This window comes from Chrysochloris asiatica, unplaced genomic scaffold, assembly GCF_000296735.1.
Source record: "Chrysochloris asiatica unplaced genomic scaffold, ChrAsi1.0 scaffold00207, whole genome shotgun sequence".
NCBI lineage: Eukaryota > Metazoa > Chordata > Mammalia > Afrosoricida > Chrysochloridae > Chrysochloris > Chrysochloris asiatica.
The window spans coordinates 446,215-465,237 of record NW_006408725.1 but is presented as its reverse complement, the minus strand read 5'-3'; the positions used below and the strand labels follow the sequence as shown (position 1 = coordinate 465,237).

General features: G+C 41.3%; 1 protein-coding gene across 1 annotated transcript in view; it reads left to right on the top strand.

Moving 5' to 3' along the window:
- The window catches only part of ADCY10 (adenylate cyclase 10 (soluble)), a 135,141-nt gene that overhangs the window by 96,108 nt on the left and 20,010 nt on the right, over nucleotides 1-19,023 (top strand). The window contains exons 24-30 of the mRNA XM_006872618.1: nucleotides 2,668-2,843; nucleotides 5,280-5,436; nucleotides 9,430-9,634; nucleotides 9,713-9,809; nucleotides 10,682-10,797; nucleotides 12,651-12,768; nucleotides 14,895-15,090. Coding sequence (XP_006872680.1) covers nucleotides 2,668-2,843; nucleotides 5,280-5,436; nucleotides 9,430-9,634; nucleotides 9,713-9,809; nucleotides 10,682-10,797; nucleotides 12,651-12,768; nucleotides 14,895-15,090 — 1,065 coding nt within the window. The remainder of the gene's footprint in view (nucleotides 1-2,667; nucleotides 2,844-5,279; nucleotides 5,437-9,429; nucleotides 9,635-9,712; nucleotides 9,810-10,681; nucleotides 10,798-12,650; nucleotides 12,769-14,894; nucleotides 15,091-19,023) is intronic.

The following is a 19,023-nucleotide window of genomic DNA, read 5'->3' as shown; positions in this document are numbered from 1 at the left end:
GGCATTTCCAAAGCCTGCCCATCTTCCAGTATGGAGTGTAGGTCTACTTCCAGCTCATTTGCCTCAGTCACTTTATCTCATTTTTGGACATGTATCGATATGTTCATCTATTTCTGTTTTTTGGTCATATTCAGGCATTAACTGTGGCCTTAATACTTAGATGGGTGTGTATTTTGTTATTTTTTATGCTTTCTTATTGCTTTCAGGTACATGTGAGCAGGAGATGGGCTTCCCTTTATACTTTTCTTCCTAAGAAATTTCAAGATGCCACTGTTTGTCATTGTGACATAACTCAGGATTTAATGTTCAGCCTATTTCCTTTTTAGTCTGCTGTCCCACTCCACAATCCCCATTCAGGCCTTTATTGTAGTGATAAATTGTTCTGGGCCGGCTGTGGCCGTTTTGCACTGCCGTTTGGATTTAAGTGGAAACTGTCACTTTAAATTTCAAGTAGATCTGTGTGCATGTGTAGTAGAACCCTTTGGGGGTGGGGGTGGGGTATCCACTCACTCAGGCACCCCCTCTAGTCACCACAATGGAGGTGCACAGACAGCAAGAGACCAATAAACAGATGCAAAAAAAAGAACGGCTACACCCTTATCTCTTCTCTGCAGTTCTGTCAGGCATCCGTGGCTGCCTTGATCCTTTCCCCACTTGGTCTCACCCAAGTTGGCAGCTCTGGGAGCAGCTGAACATCTTGAATTAGAAAACAATGAATTTCTTTCTTCTGCTACCAATTCCCCTATCTGTAAGCCTTCCAACTGCCTAAATATTCCTTTATATATGGTTCAGAGTTCTGGGACCATCCCCTTAGCCTGCTTGGTCTAGTATTCTCTGTTGTTGCTGATGGAGCTCCTCACTGCCCTTCTACCTGATCCACCATCTTGTTTGTTTTCTCCTTTCATTTATCTTTGTCTCTTAAATAGGACTTGTTTTTGTTACTGTTGTTCTTAAGTGCTGTTGTGAGTCAAGTCAAACCAACCTTGTGAAGTGGCATGATCATATTTGTGTCTAGCAGAGATAGAGTTTGTGGTAGGGAGGAGAATGGGGACTGGTGAGAAGGCTAATGTGATGATAGTGGTATTGAGACACAAGTAGAACCTGAAGTAAGGCCTTGGGTGGAGAGAAGAGGACAGAGGTGATGGACACCTGGAAGGCAGAGTACCCTTCCTTTGGTCTCCTATTTGAATTAAGTGTGAAGGTGAAGATTAGGGAGGAGTTGAGATTTCTCTCTGAGGATGCTGATGGATGGAGAGGGAAGGAAGGTATTGAGTTTACTTTGGGGACTGATTTAAGCATGAATGCATTCCCTCTGCTGCTCATAGAAGTTCTTCTGGTTCTATTGAGAGGCAGCAAAGTCCCCAGGGACTTTCATGCTATGTGCATGGCTAACTGTATTGCCCAAACTTACATAGACTGCTAGCATTCCAGCACCCCAGTCAGAAAGCAAGGTCTCTGTAAAGAAAGGCAGGTATCCCTCAGCAGAACCCACAGAGCCCCAGGAGTTTCCCTTGCCAAGAGGAAGCACTTTTCCTCCATTCAGGTCCATTCTGGACCTCTGCCCTGAGGCAACAACACAGAAACTCTATGAAGTATGAGGGAAAGTTTCCCCCAGTCCTTCATGAGGAAATAGTATTCATTATAAAGTTCACCTATGGTTAGCCCTTGACCAAGAGCAACATCATGAATAAGACATTTCCATGATTTTCTCAGATATCTTTATCTCTCAGTCTTTTCTATCATTGTACCATAAATATCTACTATTACCACTTAACCCCCATGAGATTTGCATGGGATTGGGAGAAGGAATCAAAAGTTTGACTCAAGGAAATGGAGACACTTTCATGATGAAATTTCAGACCATGATGAGAAGTGGGAGAAATATTTTGGAAATGGGGTATGGAGTGGTGTTCTCTAGTCTCTGGAATCACAAGCCTTTCCAGAACAATGTCAGGGTTGTTGTTGTTAAGTGCCGTTGAGTTGGTTTCAGCCCATAGCGACCCTGAACAGGGTTTCTGAGGCTGTAAATCTTTATGGGAGCAGAAAGCCTCATCTTTCTTCCGCGGAGCAGCTGGTAATTTCGCACTGCTCACCTTGTGGTTTGCAGCCCGATTCGTAACCACTACGCTACCAGAGTACCCCGCCTATTAGGCAGATCTGAGAAACTTGCCCTCTATGCTAGTGATTCTCAAATAGAATATGAATAAGACTCATCTGGAGAATGCATGAAAATATATTTTCCCCAGACTTTACCCAGAGAGGCACAACTTTGCACTCTGGGTGGGATGGAACCCTCTGCATTTTCCACAATCACTTAAGGTACTTAGAATGTAGGTGGGCAGTGGCTCTCCAGAATCTAATGAAGAAGAAAGAACAGACCTTTTTGCTAAATTTTGTTCCTGGCCTATGCTTTTTTGACTATAAACTATCAAGTTGATTCTCACTTATTGTTACCTTAGAGGACAGAATAGGACCACCCCAGGTGGTATTTTTTATGGGAGCAGATCACCAGGTCTTTTCCATTGCTTAACCATTGTACCACCAGGGCCATAAATTAGCTTTTTGGATAAGAATCTCAAAAATATGTATTGTTGAGATGTACTAACTGAATCCAAATCACAGCTTTTCTTCCCACACCCCCTCTCTTTCCCTCTCATTTCCCTGTAGGTCTGTTTCAACATGGGCCACATGGTGCTTGCCAAGAAAATGCTGAGAAAGGCTCTGAAGCTCCTCAACCGAGACTTTCCTTACAACTTACTCTCTCTACCTGTCCATTCCCACATTGAGACAAACAGACACTCTCATTATTTGAATCAGCAGACTCAAGAGAGCCCACCTGTAGGGTAAGGGAAGGAGCTGGGGAGAGCTGGGGAGAGCTGGGGACAGACTGTAAAGATGGCATTGGGGCAGCATCTGGTCTTCTCTGACCTCCTCTGACTTCACAAGGGGGAAAGAGAATCAAACTCAGCATCAGTCCAAGGCTGATTCCTATGTGATAGAAGTCAGACGTGCCTCCAATCCTCCAACCTTCTTTACTGATTCTGACACCAACCATCCCTCCCATGATATTCTCTACTTCTCTGCTACTTTGATAATCTGTTGCAATGGCCACACAGAACTCACACTACCAATGATTATGGAGTATATTGGAGTCCTGGTGTAACACTGTAGGATAAGCACTAGACCACGAGGTCGGTTTGAACTGAAAGGTCGGTGGGTGGTTCAAACTCACCAGCCACTCCTTGGGAACCCTACACAGGGTTGCTACAAGTCAGAACAGACTTGACAGCACTTAACAACAACAACAACAACAATGGAATTTATTTCAAAAGTTAACAGTTCAGGATACAGTTTTTTTTGGTCAGGAACATCACTTCTCAGTCATGCTTGCAAGTACACCTCTGTCTCTGGTCCTCAGCCTCTCAGTCATAGCCTCAGCCCTGCTTGAGTAATGTTAGAAACCTCTTAACACTGCTGATAAATGCCCAAAAGGCATTCCACTACACAAGGAAGCTTCCTACCAGAAGGCACTCAGCTTTCTCACACCATGGGGCAGGAAGTCCACCAATCTGTCTTGTTCTCTGTTGCTACTCTTCTGCCACTCCTCTGGTATCACAGCTCTGTCTCCTGGATCAAGGAGGCTCAACATGCATGAGTCTTGGGATCCAAAGAATGCACTCTCCTCCTGGCTTTTTTTCTTGATGTTAGTGAGAACCCCATTCCTGCTTCTAAGATGGCTCATTTAAAACCCAGTAGGGAGGGAAAACTGACCAATTCCCCAGATTAGAGTTCCATAAACCCTATTTTCCAGTTCCCATTCAGTTATTTGGTGGGCATTCCAAAACTATGGAGTGATAAAGAGCCAGATCATGCAATTCACCACCCCACAGAGACCCTCACATACTCCAGTAGCCAGCCTGTGAAACCTGAGTCTCAATGGAATGCAATGACTCCTGCTTGCTTCTGACCACTCACAACCACTTGCAAGCAAGTATGGAAATGGCTCCCAGGCCAGAACTGGGTTGCCCCAGAGACCCTCACAAGTAGTTTTGGCAAAAGGTATTCAAATGACAAAAACATAAAGGACTCCTTTGCAAGGCGATCTCAAAGCCCCCACTTCCTGCCTTCTTCCCTGCTAACCATCCATATTGCAATTGGAATTCGTACCACCACTTCTAAGCCCTCTTCCATTTAGTGCTAAGATCCTGGGTGTTGTCCCTGGCTCAATGAAAAATAACAGATCCTGAAGACATCTGCCAAAGAACCAAACTGCTCCCCATATAGGGATGTAGGTTAGATGGAAGTATCCATCCATCAAAATTGTACTGTTAATACTTGTGCCTTTTAATGTATGTATGTGGACTGCAAAGTTGATTTGAACTGATTCATAGCAACTCTGTATAGGGTTTCTGAGGAGCAGCTAGAGAGTTTGAATCACCAATCTTGCAGTTAAAACTGACCTTATGGTCGAGTGCTTACCCTATAGCACCAACCCAGGTTCCTAAATTGCAATGTGTGGTGGTGGTGCATGCCGTTGAGTCGGTTCTGACTCACAGCAACCCTGTATAGGGTTTCTGAGGCTGTAAATATCAGAGCAGAAAGCCCATCTTTCTCCCGTGGAGCTGCTGACCTTGAGGTTAGCAGCCCAACTCATAACCAGTATGCTCCCAGAGCGCCTTAATAGCAATGTGTAAGAGGAACTAGTACACTGGATTGTCTGAGCTGCCGTGGACCTGATCAGGTGGCTGGGTTTCGAGTTCTAGTACCACCACGTTTTAGCTGTGTAACTTTGAGTTAATTCCTTAACCTGTTTGAGTCTCAAAATGTGGTTAATGATTCCTTTCTTAGGGTGTTGTCATCAGGATCAAATGTAATGAATAATATAAATGAGCTTTAAAATAGCTTCATTTAAATAACTATGGCACTGTAGGATAAGCACTTGACCACAAGGTTGGATTGAACCACAAGACAGGCAGTTGAAACTCACCAGCAGCCTCGGAAACCCTATACAGGGTTGCTATGGGGCGGAACTGACTCCATGGCACTTAACAACAACCATGGGACAGGTGCTTTACATAAGTTACCTCAATAATTACAAAGAAGATATGATAGTCTCCACAGAAATCAATTGATATGTTTGTTCATCAGTGATAGAGTCTCAAACTCTAGTGAGCTTTGACTGCCAAAGTTGTAGTGAGAAAACTATGTTCTTGAACTCCCCTAAAGCATGATGGTGATTCCCTTCTTACTATGTTCTGTCTGTGCTTACTTTATCTAAGGAAAAAGAGGTTGGCACAACTTTACCGGCAAGCCGTCTGCTTCTCCTTGTTATGCAAGATTTATAGCTCCAATTATTTTTATCACTATAAGTATTATGCCCACCTGGCAGCTATAATGCATGTGAATACTGCACTGGAAACTCAAGATAATTTCCAGGTAGGTTGTTATTTTTGCATAACCTAAGATAGTTTATATCTAGGTTTAAAATGTCTGAATCTCATTTGGAAATAAAAACCTGGCAAAAATCAATCAGGGTTCAAAATCATGATATAATAAAAGCTTTCATGGCTAAATTGTTTTCCTGAGAGCAACATTTCTCAAATATTTTGATCTTAGGACCACTTTCTACCACTAACATCACTTGTCTTGGAGTCAATTTCAAGGACCAAACTATGACCTTGACTATGTTGTAGTTATAGTTAAGTGCCATCAAGTTGGTTCCAACTCATAGCGACCCTGTTTCTGAGGAGCAACTGGTGGGCTTGAACCACTACCTTGTGGTTCAAATCGACCTTGGGGTACAGTGCTTATCCTACAGTGCCACACCAGGACTCTGACCTTGAACATATCCCCTCACCTTTTCTGAATTTGGATATCATCCCAAAAATTAATTTGATGCACTGAACACTAATAATCAAAGACCAGACAAGATATGGGAAGACATCAAGGACATCATACATGAAGAAAGTTAAAGGTGATTGAAAAGATAGGGAAGAAGAAAAAGACCAACGTGGATGTCAAAAGAGACTCTGAAATGTGCTAAATGCAGAATAGCTAACACAATGGAAGATAAAATAAAAGAGTGGAACAGAAGATTTTGAAGATGGTTTGAGATGACAAGGTAAAGTATTATGTTGAAATGGAAAAGACCTGGGGTTAGAAAACCAAACGGGAAGAACACATTTGGCATTTCTCAAGCTGAAAGAACTGAAAAAGAAAATGCAAGCCTCAAATTACAATACTGAAATGTTCTAAATATTGAATAGCACAGGAAGCACCAAACGAAAGAACACAGAGTCACTGCACCAAAAAGAATTGGTTGATGTTCAGTCATTTCAGGAGATGGCATATGATCAAGAACCACTGATCAAGAAGAAAGAAATTTATGCTACACTGAAGGTGTTGTTATTGTTATTAAGTGCTATTGAGTTGGTTCCGACTCATAGTGACCCTGTATTGTTCTTGGGTTTCCAAGAAGCTGCTCTTGAGTTTGAACTACCAACCTTGAGGTTCAAACAGATCTTGTGGTCCAGTGCTTATCCTACAACACCACACTAGGACTCCACACTGAAAGTATATGCTCCAGGGATTAGCGGAGTACCAATTGAGATGTTTCAACAGATAGGTACAACACTGGAAGCACTAATTTGTCTATTGTCAAGAAATTATCTATTGGAAGAGATCTGTATCGGTGCCCATTCCAAACAAAGTCAAACAGAATACAGAAATTATCAAATAAAATCATGATATCACATGCTGTTGTTAAGTTGTTAAGTGCAGTCGAGTCGGTTCTCAGTCATAGTGACTGGTGAGTTTGAACCACTGACCTTGTAGCTCAAAGTGACCTCATGGTCCAGTGCTTTATCCCAAAGCACCACACCAGGACTCACATGCCAGTAGTGGTTAAAGCGCTAGGCTGCTAACCAAGGAAATATTAGTGGTTTGAACTCAATAGTCACTCCATTGGAGAAGCATGGACAATCTGCTTCAGTAAAGACTGACAACCTTGGAGACCCTATGGGGCAGTTCTACCCTGTCCTATAGAACTGCTGGGAGTTGAAATGGACTTGATGGCAATGGGTTTGATTTTGATTTTAAACACAGTACCTAATGAGAAGCAGATCTGCAAAGTCTGCAGCAATCTATTTACTGTTGATATCTGTGGGTCACAGTGAAGATACAGTTGATATCTGTGGGTCACAATGAAGATTTCCCAAGTAGACATTTTAGTGGTTAATATTTTATAATTAGGTAAATTTGTTGAAACACTTGAAAATAGCTAATAAAATTTTGACAAATGTTTCTATGTTCCCATGTATGTGTTGGTTTAGAAAAATATTCACAGATTGTTGTTAGGTACCATTAAGTCAGTTCCAACTCATAGCAACCCTACATACAATAGAAAAAAAACATTGTCCCATCCTGCACCATTCTCATGATTGTTACTTTTGAGCCATTTGCTAGTATCACTGTGTCAATCCATCTTGTTGGGGATTTTCCTCTTTTTCTCAGACCCTCTACCAAGCATGATGTTTCATCATAGTACAATGTTTATTTATTTCAAATACAACTTTTGATTGACAGTTGTGTGTGTGTGTGTTTTTAAATCACATGCTAGTAAAATTCTACTGAAATTTTAAAAATGACTGTAGTGTACACAGCCAGGGGACTGCCAGAAGTTCAAGCGGGAGCTGGAAGAGTGTGACGTGGGGTGAAGGGCATCATTGCAGTTCTCGGGTCGTTCTTGGCTGAAAGGAAAGAATGACAAAACGATGTTCACCTGTGTTTTAGTTACTCCACAAAGGCATTCTACTGTGTGGATCGTAACACATATTACAGATAACATTACAAAAAATGAGAACTTCAAGACATCTTAAGTATGCCCCTGAAGGACTTGTACATAGATCAAGAGGCAGTCATTTAACAGAACACAGTTTAAAATTAGAACCAGTGTTCAGCAGGGTTGCATCCTTTCATCTTACTTATTCAATCTGTATGCTGAACAAATTCAGGAAATGTACTGTATGAAGAAGAACGTGCTATCAAGATCAGAGGAAGACTCATTCTCAACCTGCAATTTGCAAATGACCCAACCTTGCTTGCTGAAAATGAAGACTGTTTGGAGTACTTACTGATGAAGGTCCAGGACTACAACCTTCAGCATGGATTCCATGTGAACATGAAGACAATGAACATTCTTATAAATAGACTGATACACATCCTGATACATGGAGAAGAAATTGAAATTGTCAGTGACTTTATTTTACTTGATTCAATAAACAAAGTCCACAGAAGCAGCAGCCAAGAAATCAAATCATCTATTACATTGGGTATAGTGACTACAAAGACCTCTAAAGTTTTAAAACATAGAGATAGATGTCTCTTTGATGACTAAGTTGGTTCTGACCCAAGTCATGGTCTTTTCAATTGCTTCAATCCTAAGATTGACTTTTTAATTTAACATCCTTGTTAAATTAAAAGCAGGATCCAGAGACCTGCTTTTAACAAAAAATTTGAGAAATGGTTATTTTGTGTGATTTTAGGAATTCTAGAGAGAAAAAAAACACTGCTTCTCCAAAATTACTCTCCCACGTAACTGCCCCAAACACCTAACATTTCTACCATTAGAAATTCTGTCTCTTTTTCAAAGCAATTTACTTGTATTCTATTTTTTGATAACAAATTGCTTCTTTAGAAGGAGATTTTCCCCCTCACCCTTCTCTAAACATCTAAATTCAGAAGCACACTTATCATTTTAAAGAATTCTTTAAAGAGTAAACAAATTGTTTAAAAAGTAAACAACTCAAATCTCTAAATTAGGTTTAGAACTTTTTTAAAAGCAAACAAACACAAACTTCCTTTTTTGTTAGTTACAGAAGTTAATACATGCTTATTATAATAAATTAAAATATAGAAATGTATAAAGTAAAAAATAAAGTCATTCTTCCTTAAATTTTCTGCTACCCAACAAATAGGTAACTGCTGTATACATTTTGGAGTACATCCTTTCAAAGACTTTTTGCTATGTAATCATATATCTACATATGTTGTTGTTATTGTTATGTGCTGTTAAGTCAGTTCTGACCCATAGTGACACGGTATAAGGTTTCCAAGGAGTGGCTGGTGAGCTTGGACCTCTGACCTTGTGGTCCAGTGCATTATCATGCAATGGTTTAAATTTCACAAAAATAAAATGTCCTTCATTTACAAAAGCATTCTGTAGGCATGAGAGTCATTACACTTGCCATGGGAGAAACCCAATTTGTTTTCTGTTCTAAGCCTGTGGATTTGGTCAAATGGCCTGCTCATTCCCAAGCTTAATTAACAAGTGTTGGCTGGTAGATAGATGTTGGCTAATGTCCCTGGATGTTCTGCTTTGGATTCTATCTCAGTTTTGCCCCCTTTTCTCCTCCTCTTCTGCCATTTTAGATTATTAAAGCATATCTGGATTATTCAGCACACCATCATCTGATTGGCTATGAAGGTGTATGGTTCAAGTATGAAGTCATGGCCATGGAGCAGATCTTCAACCTCCCTCTGAAAGGCGAGGGTATCAAAATTGTGGCCTATGTGGCTGAAACACTGAGCTACATGAAGCTCCTAATGGGTCATCTGGACTTGGCCATTGAGTTAGGTAAGGACTGGCTGGACAAGAAGGGACATGAAAAGAAAAGTAATGCTCTAAAAGACACTGAAATTGTTTTCTTCCCAGGCTCCCGAGCCCATAAGATGTGGGCACTGCTCCGGAATCCCAACAGACACTATCTGGTCCTTTGCAAACTCAGTAAATCTCTCCTCTTGAAATGCAGGTATATATCTTAAAGCATTTTCCAAAATTCGGGGGATGGAGCCATATTAATTGAATATTCTGTCCTTATTTTACCTTGGCCATGGATTTAAAAAGGGATGATGGTTTACAGTAAGGTGATATAACCAAAAAGCATCATCTTTTACTTTTGAGTACCACTGCTCTCTTACCAGAATTCTTTCTGGTTCTTCATTTCTAATCTGGCTGCTCACTGAAGAGTGCAAAATGAGTGTACTTGTCAAAGCAGCCGCCAAAGGGAAGCCAGATAGTCATCCTTACTGTTAGAATCAGGCCTCCCTAACTGGCAGGTAGAGGCAAAGGCGAAGTCTCACAGGGTGGCCAATGCCCAGAGAATAGCCACCAGGACTAGAGGTGAAGACCAACTTTGCTTGACTCTGGTCACTCTGACACAGAGGCTCTATGAAAGAACAATCTGAACAAAGAATTGATTTGAGATGTAGGCTCCAGTCCTAAGTAGGAGTGGGTTGGAAGTCTGTTAAAGGTTCCAGTTGGTCCGGAACTACTGGGACTGGATTTCATCTTTTCCGTCCTAACCTCCAGTTCTCTTTAATGCTCCATTATACTTATACTTTGGGTCTTGGGAAACAGAGTGCTGGGATAGTGGTATCATTTGTCAGTGACATATCCTCCCAAGACTTAGTGTCACAAATGGGGGATTTGTGGATCATAGACCTGAAGCCAGGTTCTGGGGAAGGCCTTGAACAAGAACCTCTTCTGCCTGCCATCTTTGTACTTGCTCTTGCTCGCACCACCTGGAACGTTGGCCTTGCCATGGAACTACTTCACTTTTTAACTGAGATGAACATGAGAATCCCACCACTGTTTAATCCCATGGCCTTTTCTTTTCCATAGATATAAGCAATTGATCCAGGTGCTGGGTTGGCTGTGGGATCTTTCTGTAACAGAAGAGCACATCTTTAGCAAGGCATATTTCTATTTTGTCTGCCTGGACATCATGCTTTATTGTGGTAAGCTTGGCTTTGGGATTTAAAAGAAACTGGGGCATGGCACCTGTGTTTGTGTGTTGTGGCTATTGCTGGTGGTGGAGTGGAACTGAGTGTTTAAGACCTCTGGGTTTCTGGCTGGGAGGAGTTACAGAAGAGGGACAGAGCAGGCTTTGTCTTTATGAGCTGAGGGGCTATCTGGCAGGTGGAGAAGATTGTAAGGGAGCAGCCTGGAGGAGAATTAAGCCTGGAGGAACCTGTTGGGTATATAAACTGTATGTTAAGCGGTCAGATCAATTTGCACTTAGGTGATGTTACTAGTTGCTGTCTTGTCTATTCCAATCAAGGGAACCCCAAGTATGCAGAGCAGAACTGCACTCCATAGGGTTTTCAAAGCTGTGACTGTCCAGAAGCAGATCTCCAGGCCTTACCTCCAAGTTACCTCTGGGTGGGTTTGAACCACCAACCTTTTGGTTAGTAGTCTAAAGCTTAACCATTTGTACCTTCTGGTAGCAGGGACTCTTGCCTATGTGATAGTGACCTAGATGTGTATTTTACTAGAGATGTTGAACTTTTAGCAGGGCCTAGTACTTAGAGGGACATCTGGTGTGGGACTGCTGTACTACAAAATCGCTTTGAACCGCAAGGTTAGAGGTTCGAGCTCACCAGTCACTCCTCGGAAACCCTACACAGGGTCGCTATGGGTTGGAACCAACTCGACGGCACTTAACAACAACAACAGTACACAGAGCGTTCAAATGACTTTGCCGTTCAGCGCATTAACCCGCAGCACTCGATACGCAGCTGTGGATTAATGCGTTGACCGGCAAAGCAGGTGCTGTGGATTAATGCGCTCGATTGCAAAGTCGTTTGAACCACAAGATGGGCGCTTCAAACTCACCAGTCACTCCTTGGAAACCCTATACAGGGTGGCTATGGGTCGGAAGCTACTCGAGGGCACTTAACAACAACAACAGTACATAGAGACTTCATGCTTTAGAATGGAAGGCTGGATGATTTCTAATGGTGAAAGTTCCAGGCATTTGTAGTTGGTGAGAAAGTTGATTTGGAAAATAAGTTTTTTCCTGAGCATCTTCAAGTTACACCAAGAAGGCCATCCTTGCTTTCCTTTACAAATCAGAGGTACCAACCTGGGCGCTGTTTTCATCACTCATAATTTTGAAAGAGGATGCAGCTATCCCTCCTAGTAAGAGAAAAATAGCTGAAAAGTGAAAAGGGATGGGTGGGAAGATGGAGAAGTCCTGGGCTGCACTTAAACTGGTTCGCTTAGCTTGGACCAGTGCAGATTGATTAAAGTTCCATGCCTACCTGGATTATACTATGGAATTGCATCATACATGCAGAATCCCACAAAAACGGATTCTACAAGCCCAAGGCATTGCAGTCACATCAGTGTTGCACCTCATGGGGCACGCTGGATTATGATGTAATCAGAGTAAGGTCTCTCCCTGTTGTTGTTTTGTTAAATGCTGTGGGTCAAGTCGGCGCCGACTCATGGTGGTGGTTATACACTGTGGAAACCCTGCATAGGGTTTCCAAGGCTGTAAATCTTTACCGGAGCAGAAAGCCTCATCTTTTCCCCGTGGAACTAACTGCTGGTAGTTTCCAACTGCTGACTGTGAGGTTAGCAGCCCGACTCGTAACTACTATACTACCACAGCGACCCTACGTAGGGTTTCTGAAGAGCGGCTGGTGAGCTTGCACTGATGGTTCAAACCAACCTTGCAGTCCAGCGCATTAACCCACAGCACTACACCAGGATTCCCAAGGTCTCTCCGTGCAGGGTTAAATGTTACTAAACCAGTACGGTGACCACCCCTACCCACTTGCAAAGCTGTCCTGTTTCTCTTTTTTAGGCTTTGTTTATAGAACATTTGAAGAATGTTTGGATTTCATATACCAAAATGAAGACAACAGAATCCTCAAGTTCCAAAGTGGCATCTTACTGGGACTTTACTCGTGTGTGGCTATCTGGTAACAATGCATTGCATATCTCTAAACTCCCAAAGTGAAAATGTTCTGGGGAAAAGTATGTATAAATTATAACTGGGACAGCGTAACGGCATCAGAGTATTCACACTGGAAGACATGTTAGGGGTGCAGGTTCCATTGCATTCTATTCCACAAACATTGATTTATATACATCATGTTTTGGAAATACAGGGATAAATAAGTAAATACGATTTGCTTCTAAGGAGTGATGGGTCTTGAGGGGGCTTAATAAATACTACCACCTGCCCACCTATTCCCACCAATATCTAATCAAATGAAAAATATTGCTGATAAAGCTGATAGTGGATGATATGGCCTATATCTGCAGGTAAACAGGCTTCCTAATATGGACATGCACTCAGCAACAGGCAACTGTGGACAACTTCAGGGTTCCTCCAGAGAGGCAAGCCTCTTTCTACTACAAGGTAGAGAGCAGAACTGTGTCAGGCTCACTGTGACCTTGCTGTCTCTCAGGACAGAGAGAGGCAAAGGCTGAGCGAAGCACTCTCATTTCCTCTCCCCAAAGTCACCAACCAGCCGCCTCACTGCTTATCAGATGAGAGAGTAAGGCAAGGAAAGAGGCCTGGAGCTTTAATCAATGGAACTCCCTCACATCAAAAGGAACCTTAGGGGTGAGGGAGAAGTACTCCACCTGCATCCTATTAGTCCACTCAATTTTAAGCCTGTGTCTGTGGTCTTCTCCCTCAGGCTAGGAGATCCACAGTCTACAGACAAACCATCTTCCCACCTTCACCAGACTGCTTCGAGGTGGGCAAATCAAATATTTTGCCTCTGAAGACTAAGAAATTGGTCCAGAACAGAACATCACTAAAATAATTTCTATTATTTAAATTATTCCCAAGGCTGGAAGTCATTCTCTTCTCTACTTCTCACCTTAAATAATATGTAGTTGTGTTTGTTACCTCTCAGGGTTCAGTAGAGCTTTTGTGAGGAGATTAAATAAGAATATGAAGATATTCTTATAATAACATGTCACAAAATAGAGATGTCTCAAATTGGAATATAAACCCCATCTCATTATAACTTTCATTGGGAGAAAAAATCCAAAATGTAGTTATCCTTGCCTGATAAGTCTCCTTTGTTATGTGCCATGGAGTCTGTTCCAACTCATAGTGACTCTGTACAGGGTTATGGAGGTTGTAAATCTTTATGGGAGCAGAAATCCTCATCTTCCTCCCGCGGAACAGCTGGTAGTTTTGATCTGCTGACCTTGTGGTCTGCAGCCCGATTTGTAACCACTACACTCCTAAAGTTTAAAAATCAAATTAACTTGCCCATGTGAGTTAAAGTTCAAGGAATTAAAGCTCAAAAACCATTGTCCCCAATTTCTTATTGTTAAGTGTCTTTGAATCAGTTCTGACTCATAGTGACCCTGTATAGGGTTTCTATGGTGGATTTGAACTGCTGACCTTACTGGCCTTGACAGTCCAATGTATTATCCTGCAGCACCACACTAAGACTTTTTCTAAATAGAGGATTTCTTTCAACAGCTGTGACCTAGGTCAATGTTTCTCAAATTTTGTTAAGCTGGCACTTAACAACAATAAGCATCACTTGGAGAGTTTGTCCACTCAGCTTCCTAGTCCCACCCTTATGATCTGAGTCATCAGATCTGGGTTGGATCAGAGAATTTGCATTTCTGAGGCCCAGAAGCACTGGTATCATACATAGTGGGTTACAAGTTGGATTGCTAACCACAAGTTCAATAAACGGTGGCTATTATTCCCTGGGTGAGCCCAAGGATTGTAGTCTTTCCATGATCCACATCACATAATATTCTTAGTTTTTAGAGAGATCAGGTTTTAGAGAGATCAGGTGGGCATTTGGCAGACTTCTAGACATCCAGATACTAGAAGGTGCACATCCCTAAGGAATCATTTCAGAAAATGTGGAGTCCTGGTGTGGCTCTGTAGGTTAATGTGCTGGATTGCAAAGCCGGTTTGAACTACCGCAAGGGCGGTGGTTTAAGCTAACCAGTTGTTCCTCGAAAACCTTATACAGGGTTTCTATGAGACAGAACCGACTCAATGGCAATTAACAACAACAAGGGTAATATGAATTTGTTTTTATACTTTTGTGGTGTGCAGGTATGCTAGACTTCAAGAATGGGACAGTTTTAAGATATTTTCCAATAGAGCTAAACTTCTAGTGCCAAGAAGAACCCCGACCCCTCTCTACTGTGAAGGAATCAGCAGGTACCTGGAAGGGCAAGTTCTTTACCTTCAAAAGCAAATTGAAAGACAAGCTGAGAATGCTCAGGACAGTGGAGTTGAGCTGCTCAAGGTGAGGTTTCTCTCTGCTCTGTGGTATAAACTACTCCTTCAGCAGATGTCTACCTAAACTCCTGAGCTAATTATTTTCTGGGATTACAGGAATAGACACATGTTTATTATAGAAGCCTTTTTGAAAGCAGCCTCCTAAAAAAAGTGAAAGAATAAAAATTGCCCATAATCTTACTATCAGAGATAACCACTTTTTATATACTGAGATGTCACCTTTCAGGTTTCTCACTCTTGCTTGTGTATGTGTAAGCATGGAGCATGTGTGTGCTTCACAGAAATAGCATAATACTATATGCTTTTTTTTTTTGTAATTTGCTACTACACAAGACATTTTATGAACAAGTTCCTGTCACTAACTTGTCTTCATAGTATTGGCACTGTGGGTTAATGTGCTGGACTGCAAAGTCAATTTGGACCACAAGGTCAGCAATTCAAGTTCACCAGCTGCTCCTTGGAAATCCTATACAGGGTCACTGTGAATCAGAACCAACTCTGATGGTACTTAACAACAGCAACAAAATATATTGGAACTGTGGGTTAATGTGCTAGACTGTAAAGTCTGTTTGAACCACAAGGTGGTGGTTCATGCTTACCAGCCACTCCTCAGAAACCCTGTGCTGGGTCACTATGGGTCAAAACCAACTCCAATGCACTTAACAACAACAACAAATGCTGCCTTTTAAATCATGATTAACATCACAATTTTAAAGGCAACATAGTATGTACTTCCTTATGGATATACTGTTAGACATATGGCGCCCTGGTGGCACTTTCCGTTAGGCAATGGGCTGCTAACTACAAGTTTTGTGGTTTAAAACCATGGGGGAAAAGATGAAGCTGGCTGCTCCCATAAAGATTTACAGTCTAGGAAACCCTACACAGAGTCACTAGGAGCCGGAAGTGATTCAATGGTAGTAGGTTTGGTTTACGAAATTCAGCAGCCAAACTCTATTCTTGAAAAGAACTTTTGTGCAGTTTTCTTACTGATGTTTTGTGGTAAACATCCTTTGTTGTTAAGTGCCGTAGAGTCAGATCCGACCCATAGCAACCCTATACAGGGTTTCCGAGGAGTGATTGGTGAGCTTGAACCACCGACCTTGCAGATGGCTTTGTAGTCTGGCGCATTAACCCACAGCGCCACACCAGGACTCCTAGAAGATAAATATTTGCATATGGCCCTGAAGGGTTTCTTTCTGAATTTTTAACAGACAGATATTAAGCATCAGACAGAGGTTGTTGGGTCACAAAATAAATGACACCTGCTCTCCAGTCTCCCAGAGTTTCCAGTCTAGCCTCAGCGAGCCTGCTCAGAGCATGGAGAGCTAAGCCCCTGGTACCGGTTTGGCAGTTTGTTTGCCTTGGTCTTTTAGAAATTGAGCAGAGGTGTATTCTTTTTCTATTGCTGTATACCAATTTACCACAAGTTTAACAGTTTAAAACTACACTTATTATTACTCCACACTTTGACAGGTCAAAAGTCTAGGTAGGCTAAGCTGGGTTCTCTGATTTAAGTGTCTTTCAAGATTACATTCTCATCTGAAAGACCCGGGAAGAATCTGCTTTCAAGTTCTTTCAGCTTATTTGCAGAATCCAGATGTGACCATTGTAAGGCATGTCCCCATTTTGTTGTTGTTGTTAGCAGTTGTAGAGTAGGCTCGTATTCAAGCCACCCATTTACAACATTGCTGATCCTGTGCCACCTTCACTATCATTGCAATGCTTGAGCACATTATTGTAGCCACTCTGTGATTTGAATGCCTTCCAACCTTGAGGGCTTATCTTCCAGAACGATACTTGGTTTTCACTGGCTAATTTTCAGAAGCAGTCACCAGGACTTTCTTCCTCATTTGTCTTAGTCTGGAAGCTCCACTGAAACCTTTTCACCATGCTGTTGGTATTTGAGATACTGGCAACATAGCTTCTAGCATCATAGCAACATGCAAGCCATCACAGTTCAACAAACTGACAAACATGTGGTAAAGCAGTATTTCAGAGAGATTAAAATGCTTAGAAACAATGCATCTGGGAATCCATAAAATATGATAACCCATTTAGTCTTCTGAATGTTGTTTTGCAATAGGTCTTTTTCACTTCTGTTTTATTGTTGTTAAGTTCCATCGAGTCAGATTCTGACTCATAGCGACCCTCCACAGGGTTTCCGAGGAGCAGCTGGTGGGTTTGAACTGCTGACCTTGTGGTTTGCAGTCCAGTGCTGATCCTACAGCACCACACCAGGAGTCCAGAAGAGTTAATTCTCCATTTGCCCAGGTTGAAGCCCAGTCATTCAGTGTCACTCTCATACCCGTCCACAGTCTCAAGGTCTCTTCCAGCTGTTTATTCACATCAATGTACTAAATCACTGCCTATAACAGAATATTTCATTGTCATCACCAACTTGAATGTATGTACTTTTTTCTGGGGTCTTGGAGACTTATCCTATAACAAGCAGCCATCAATCAGTCCATTTGGAACAAAGCACACCGATCTTAGTATGATCAAAGAATTTTTAATAATCTATGATCAGAGAAGCCATGGTGCTACTATGCATTAGGTTGATGTGCTACTGCAAACATTTTTAAATTATCTTCAATAAAATTTTACTTTGATGTGATATTAATGATATTGTTCCATGATTTCCACATTCCTTTCTTTGGAATGGGTACAAAATTGAATCTTTTTCAATCGTTTGTACAAGTAGCTGTCTTTCAAAATTTCTTGTCATAAATGAATGAGTGCCTCCAGTGCTGCATCACTTTGTTGAAACATTTCAGTTTGTATTCTGTCAATTCCTGGAAGCTTGTTTTTCACCAATGCCTCCATTGCAGCTTGAACTTCTTCCTTCGGTATCATCAGTCTTGATCAGATGCTACCTCTTGAAATGGCCATAGTGATTTGTGGATTCCTTCCATCTTCTTTTTATGCTTTCTGCATCATTCAGTATTTTGAATCCTTCAATATTGTAACCTGAGACTTGATTTTTTTCTTTAGTTCTTTCAGCTTGAGAAATGCTGAGTGTGTTCTTCATTTTTGGTTTTCTAACTCCAGGTCTTTGCACATATCATTATAGTACTTGGTTTTGTCTTCTTGAGCTGTCCTTTGATGTTTTCTTTTACTTCCTCATTTCTTCCATTTATTTTAGCTTCTCTATGTTGGACAACAAGCTTCAGAGTCTCTTTTGACAGCCATTTTGGTCTTTTATTTCTTTCCTGTCTTTTTAATGACCTTTTGCTTTCTTCATGTATAATGTTGATATCCCACATCTTCTCTTGTCTTCGGTCATTAGTTTCTAATATATCAAATTTGTTCTTGAGATGGGAGATAATCAAGCACATATTTTTGTTCTCGTGTACTTAGATTCATTTTCTTCAGCTTCACCATGAACTTACACATGAGCAAATAATGGGTGTGTTCCACAGTCAGCCCCTGGTCTTATTTTAGCAATGATATTGATACTATTGAGCTCTTCCATTGTCTCTTCCCACAGATATAGCCAATCCGATTTCTGTGTATTCCATTTGGTGAATTCCCTGGATATAATCACTGTTTATATTGTTGAAAAGGTATTTACAATTTTGTATTTATATTGTTGGAAAGGTATTTACAATGAATAAGTAATTGGTCTTGTGAAATCATATCATGCTTTCTCCAGCACTGTTTCTATCACCAAGGCCATATTGTCCAACTACCAGTCCTTCCTCTTTGTTTTCACCTTTTGTATTCTAATCAATGCATCTTCATTGTATGTTTGATCAACTTCAAACTGAAGAAGTTGTTAGAATTCTTCAGTTTCATATCATTGTCTTTAGTGGTTGATGGGTAAATTTGAATAATAGTGATATTAACTGGTCTTCCTTATAGGCATATGGATAGTATCTTATCACAAACAGCATTGTATTTCAAGATAAATCTTGAAATATTCTTTTTGGCAATGAAT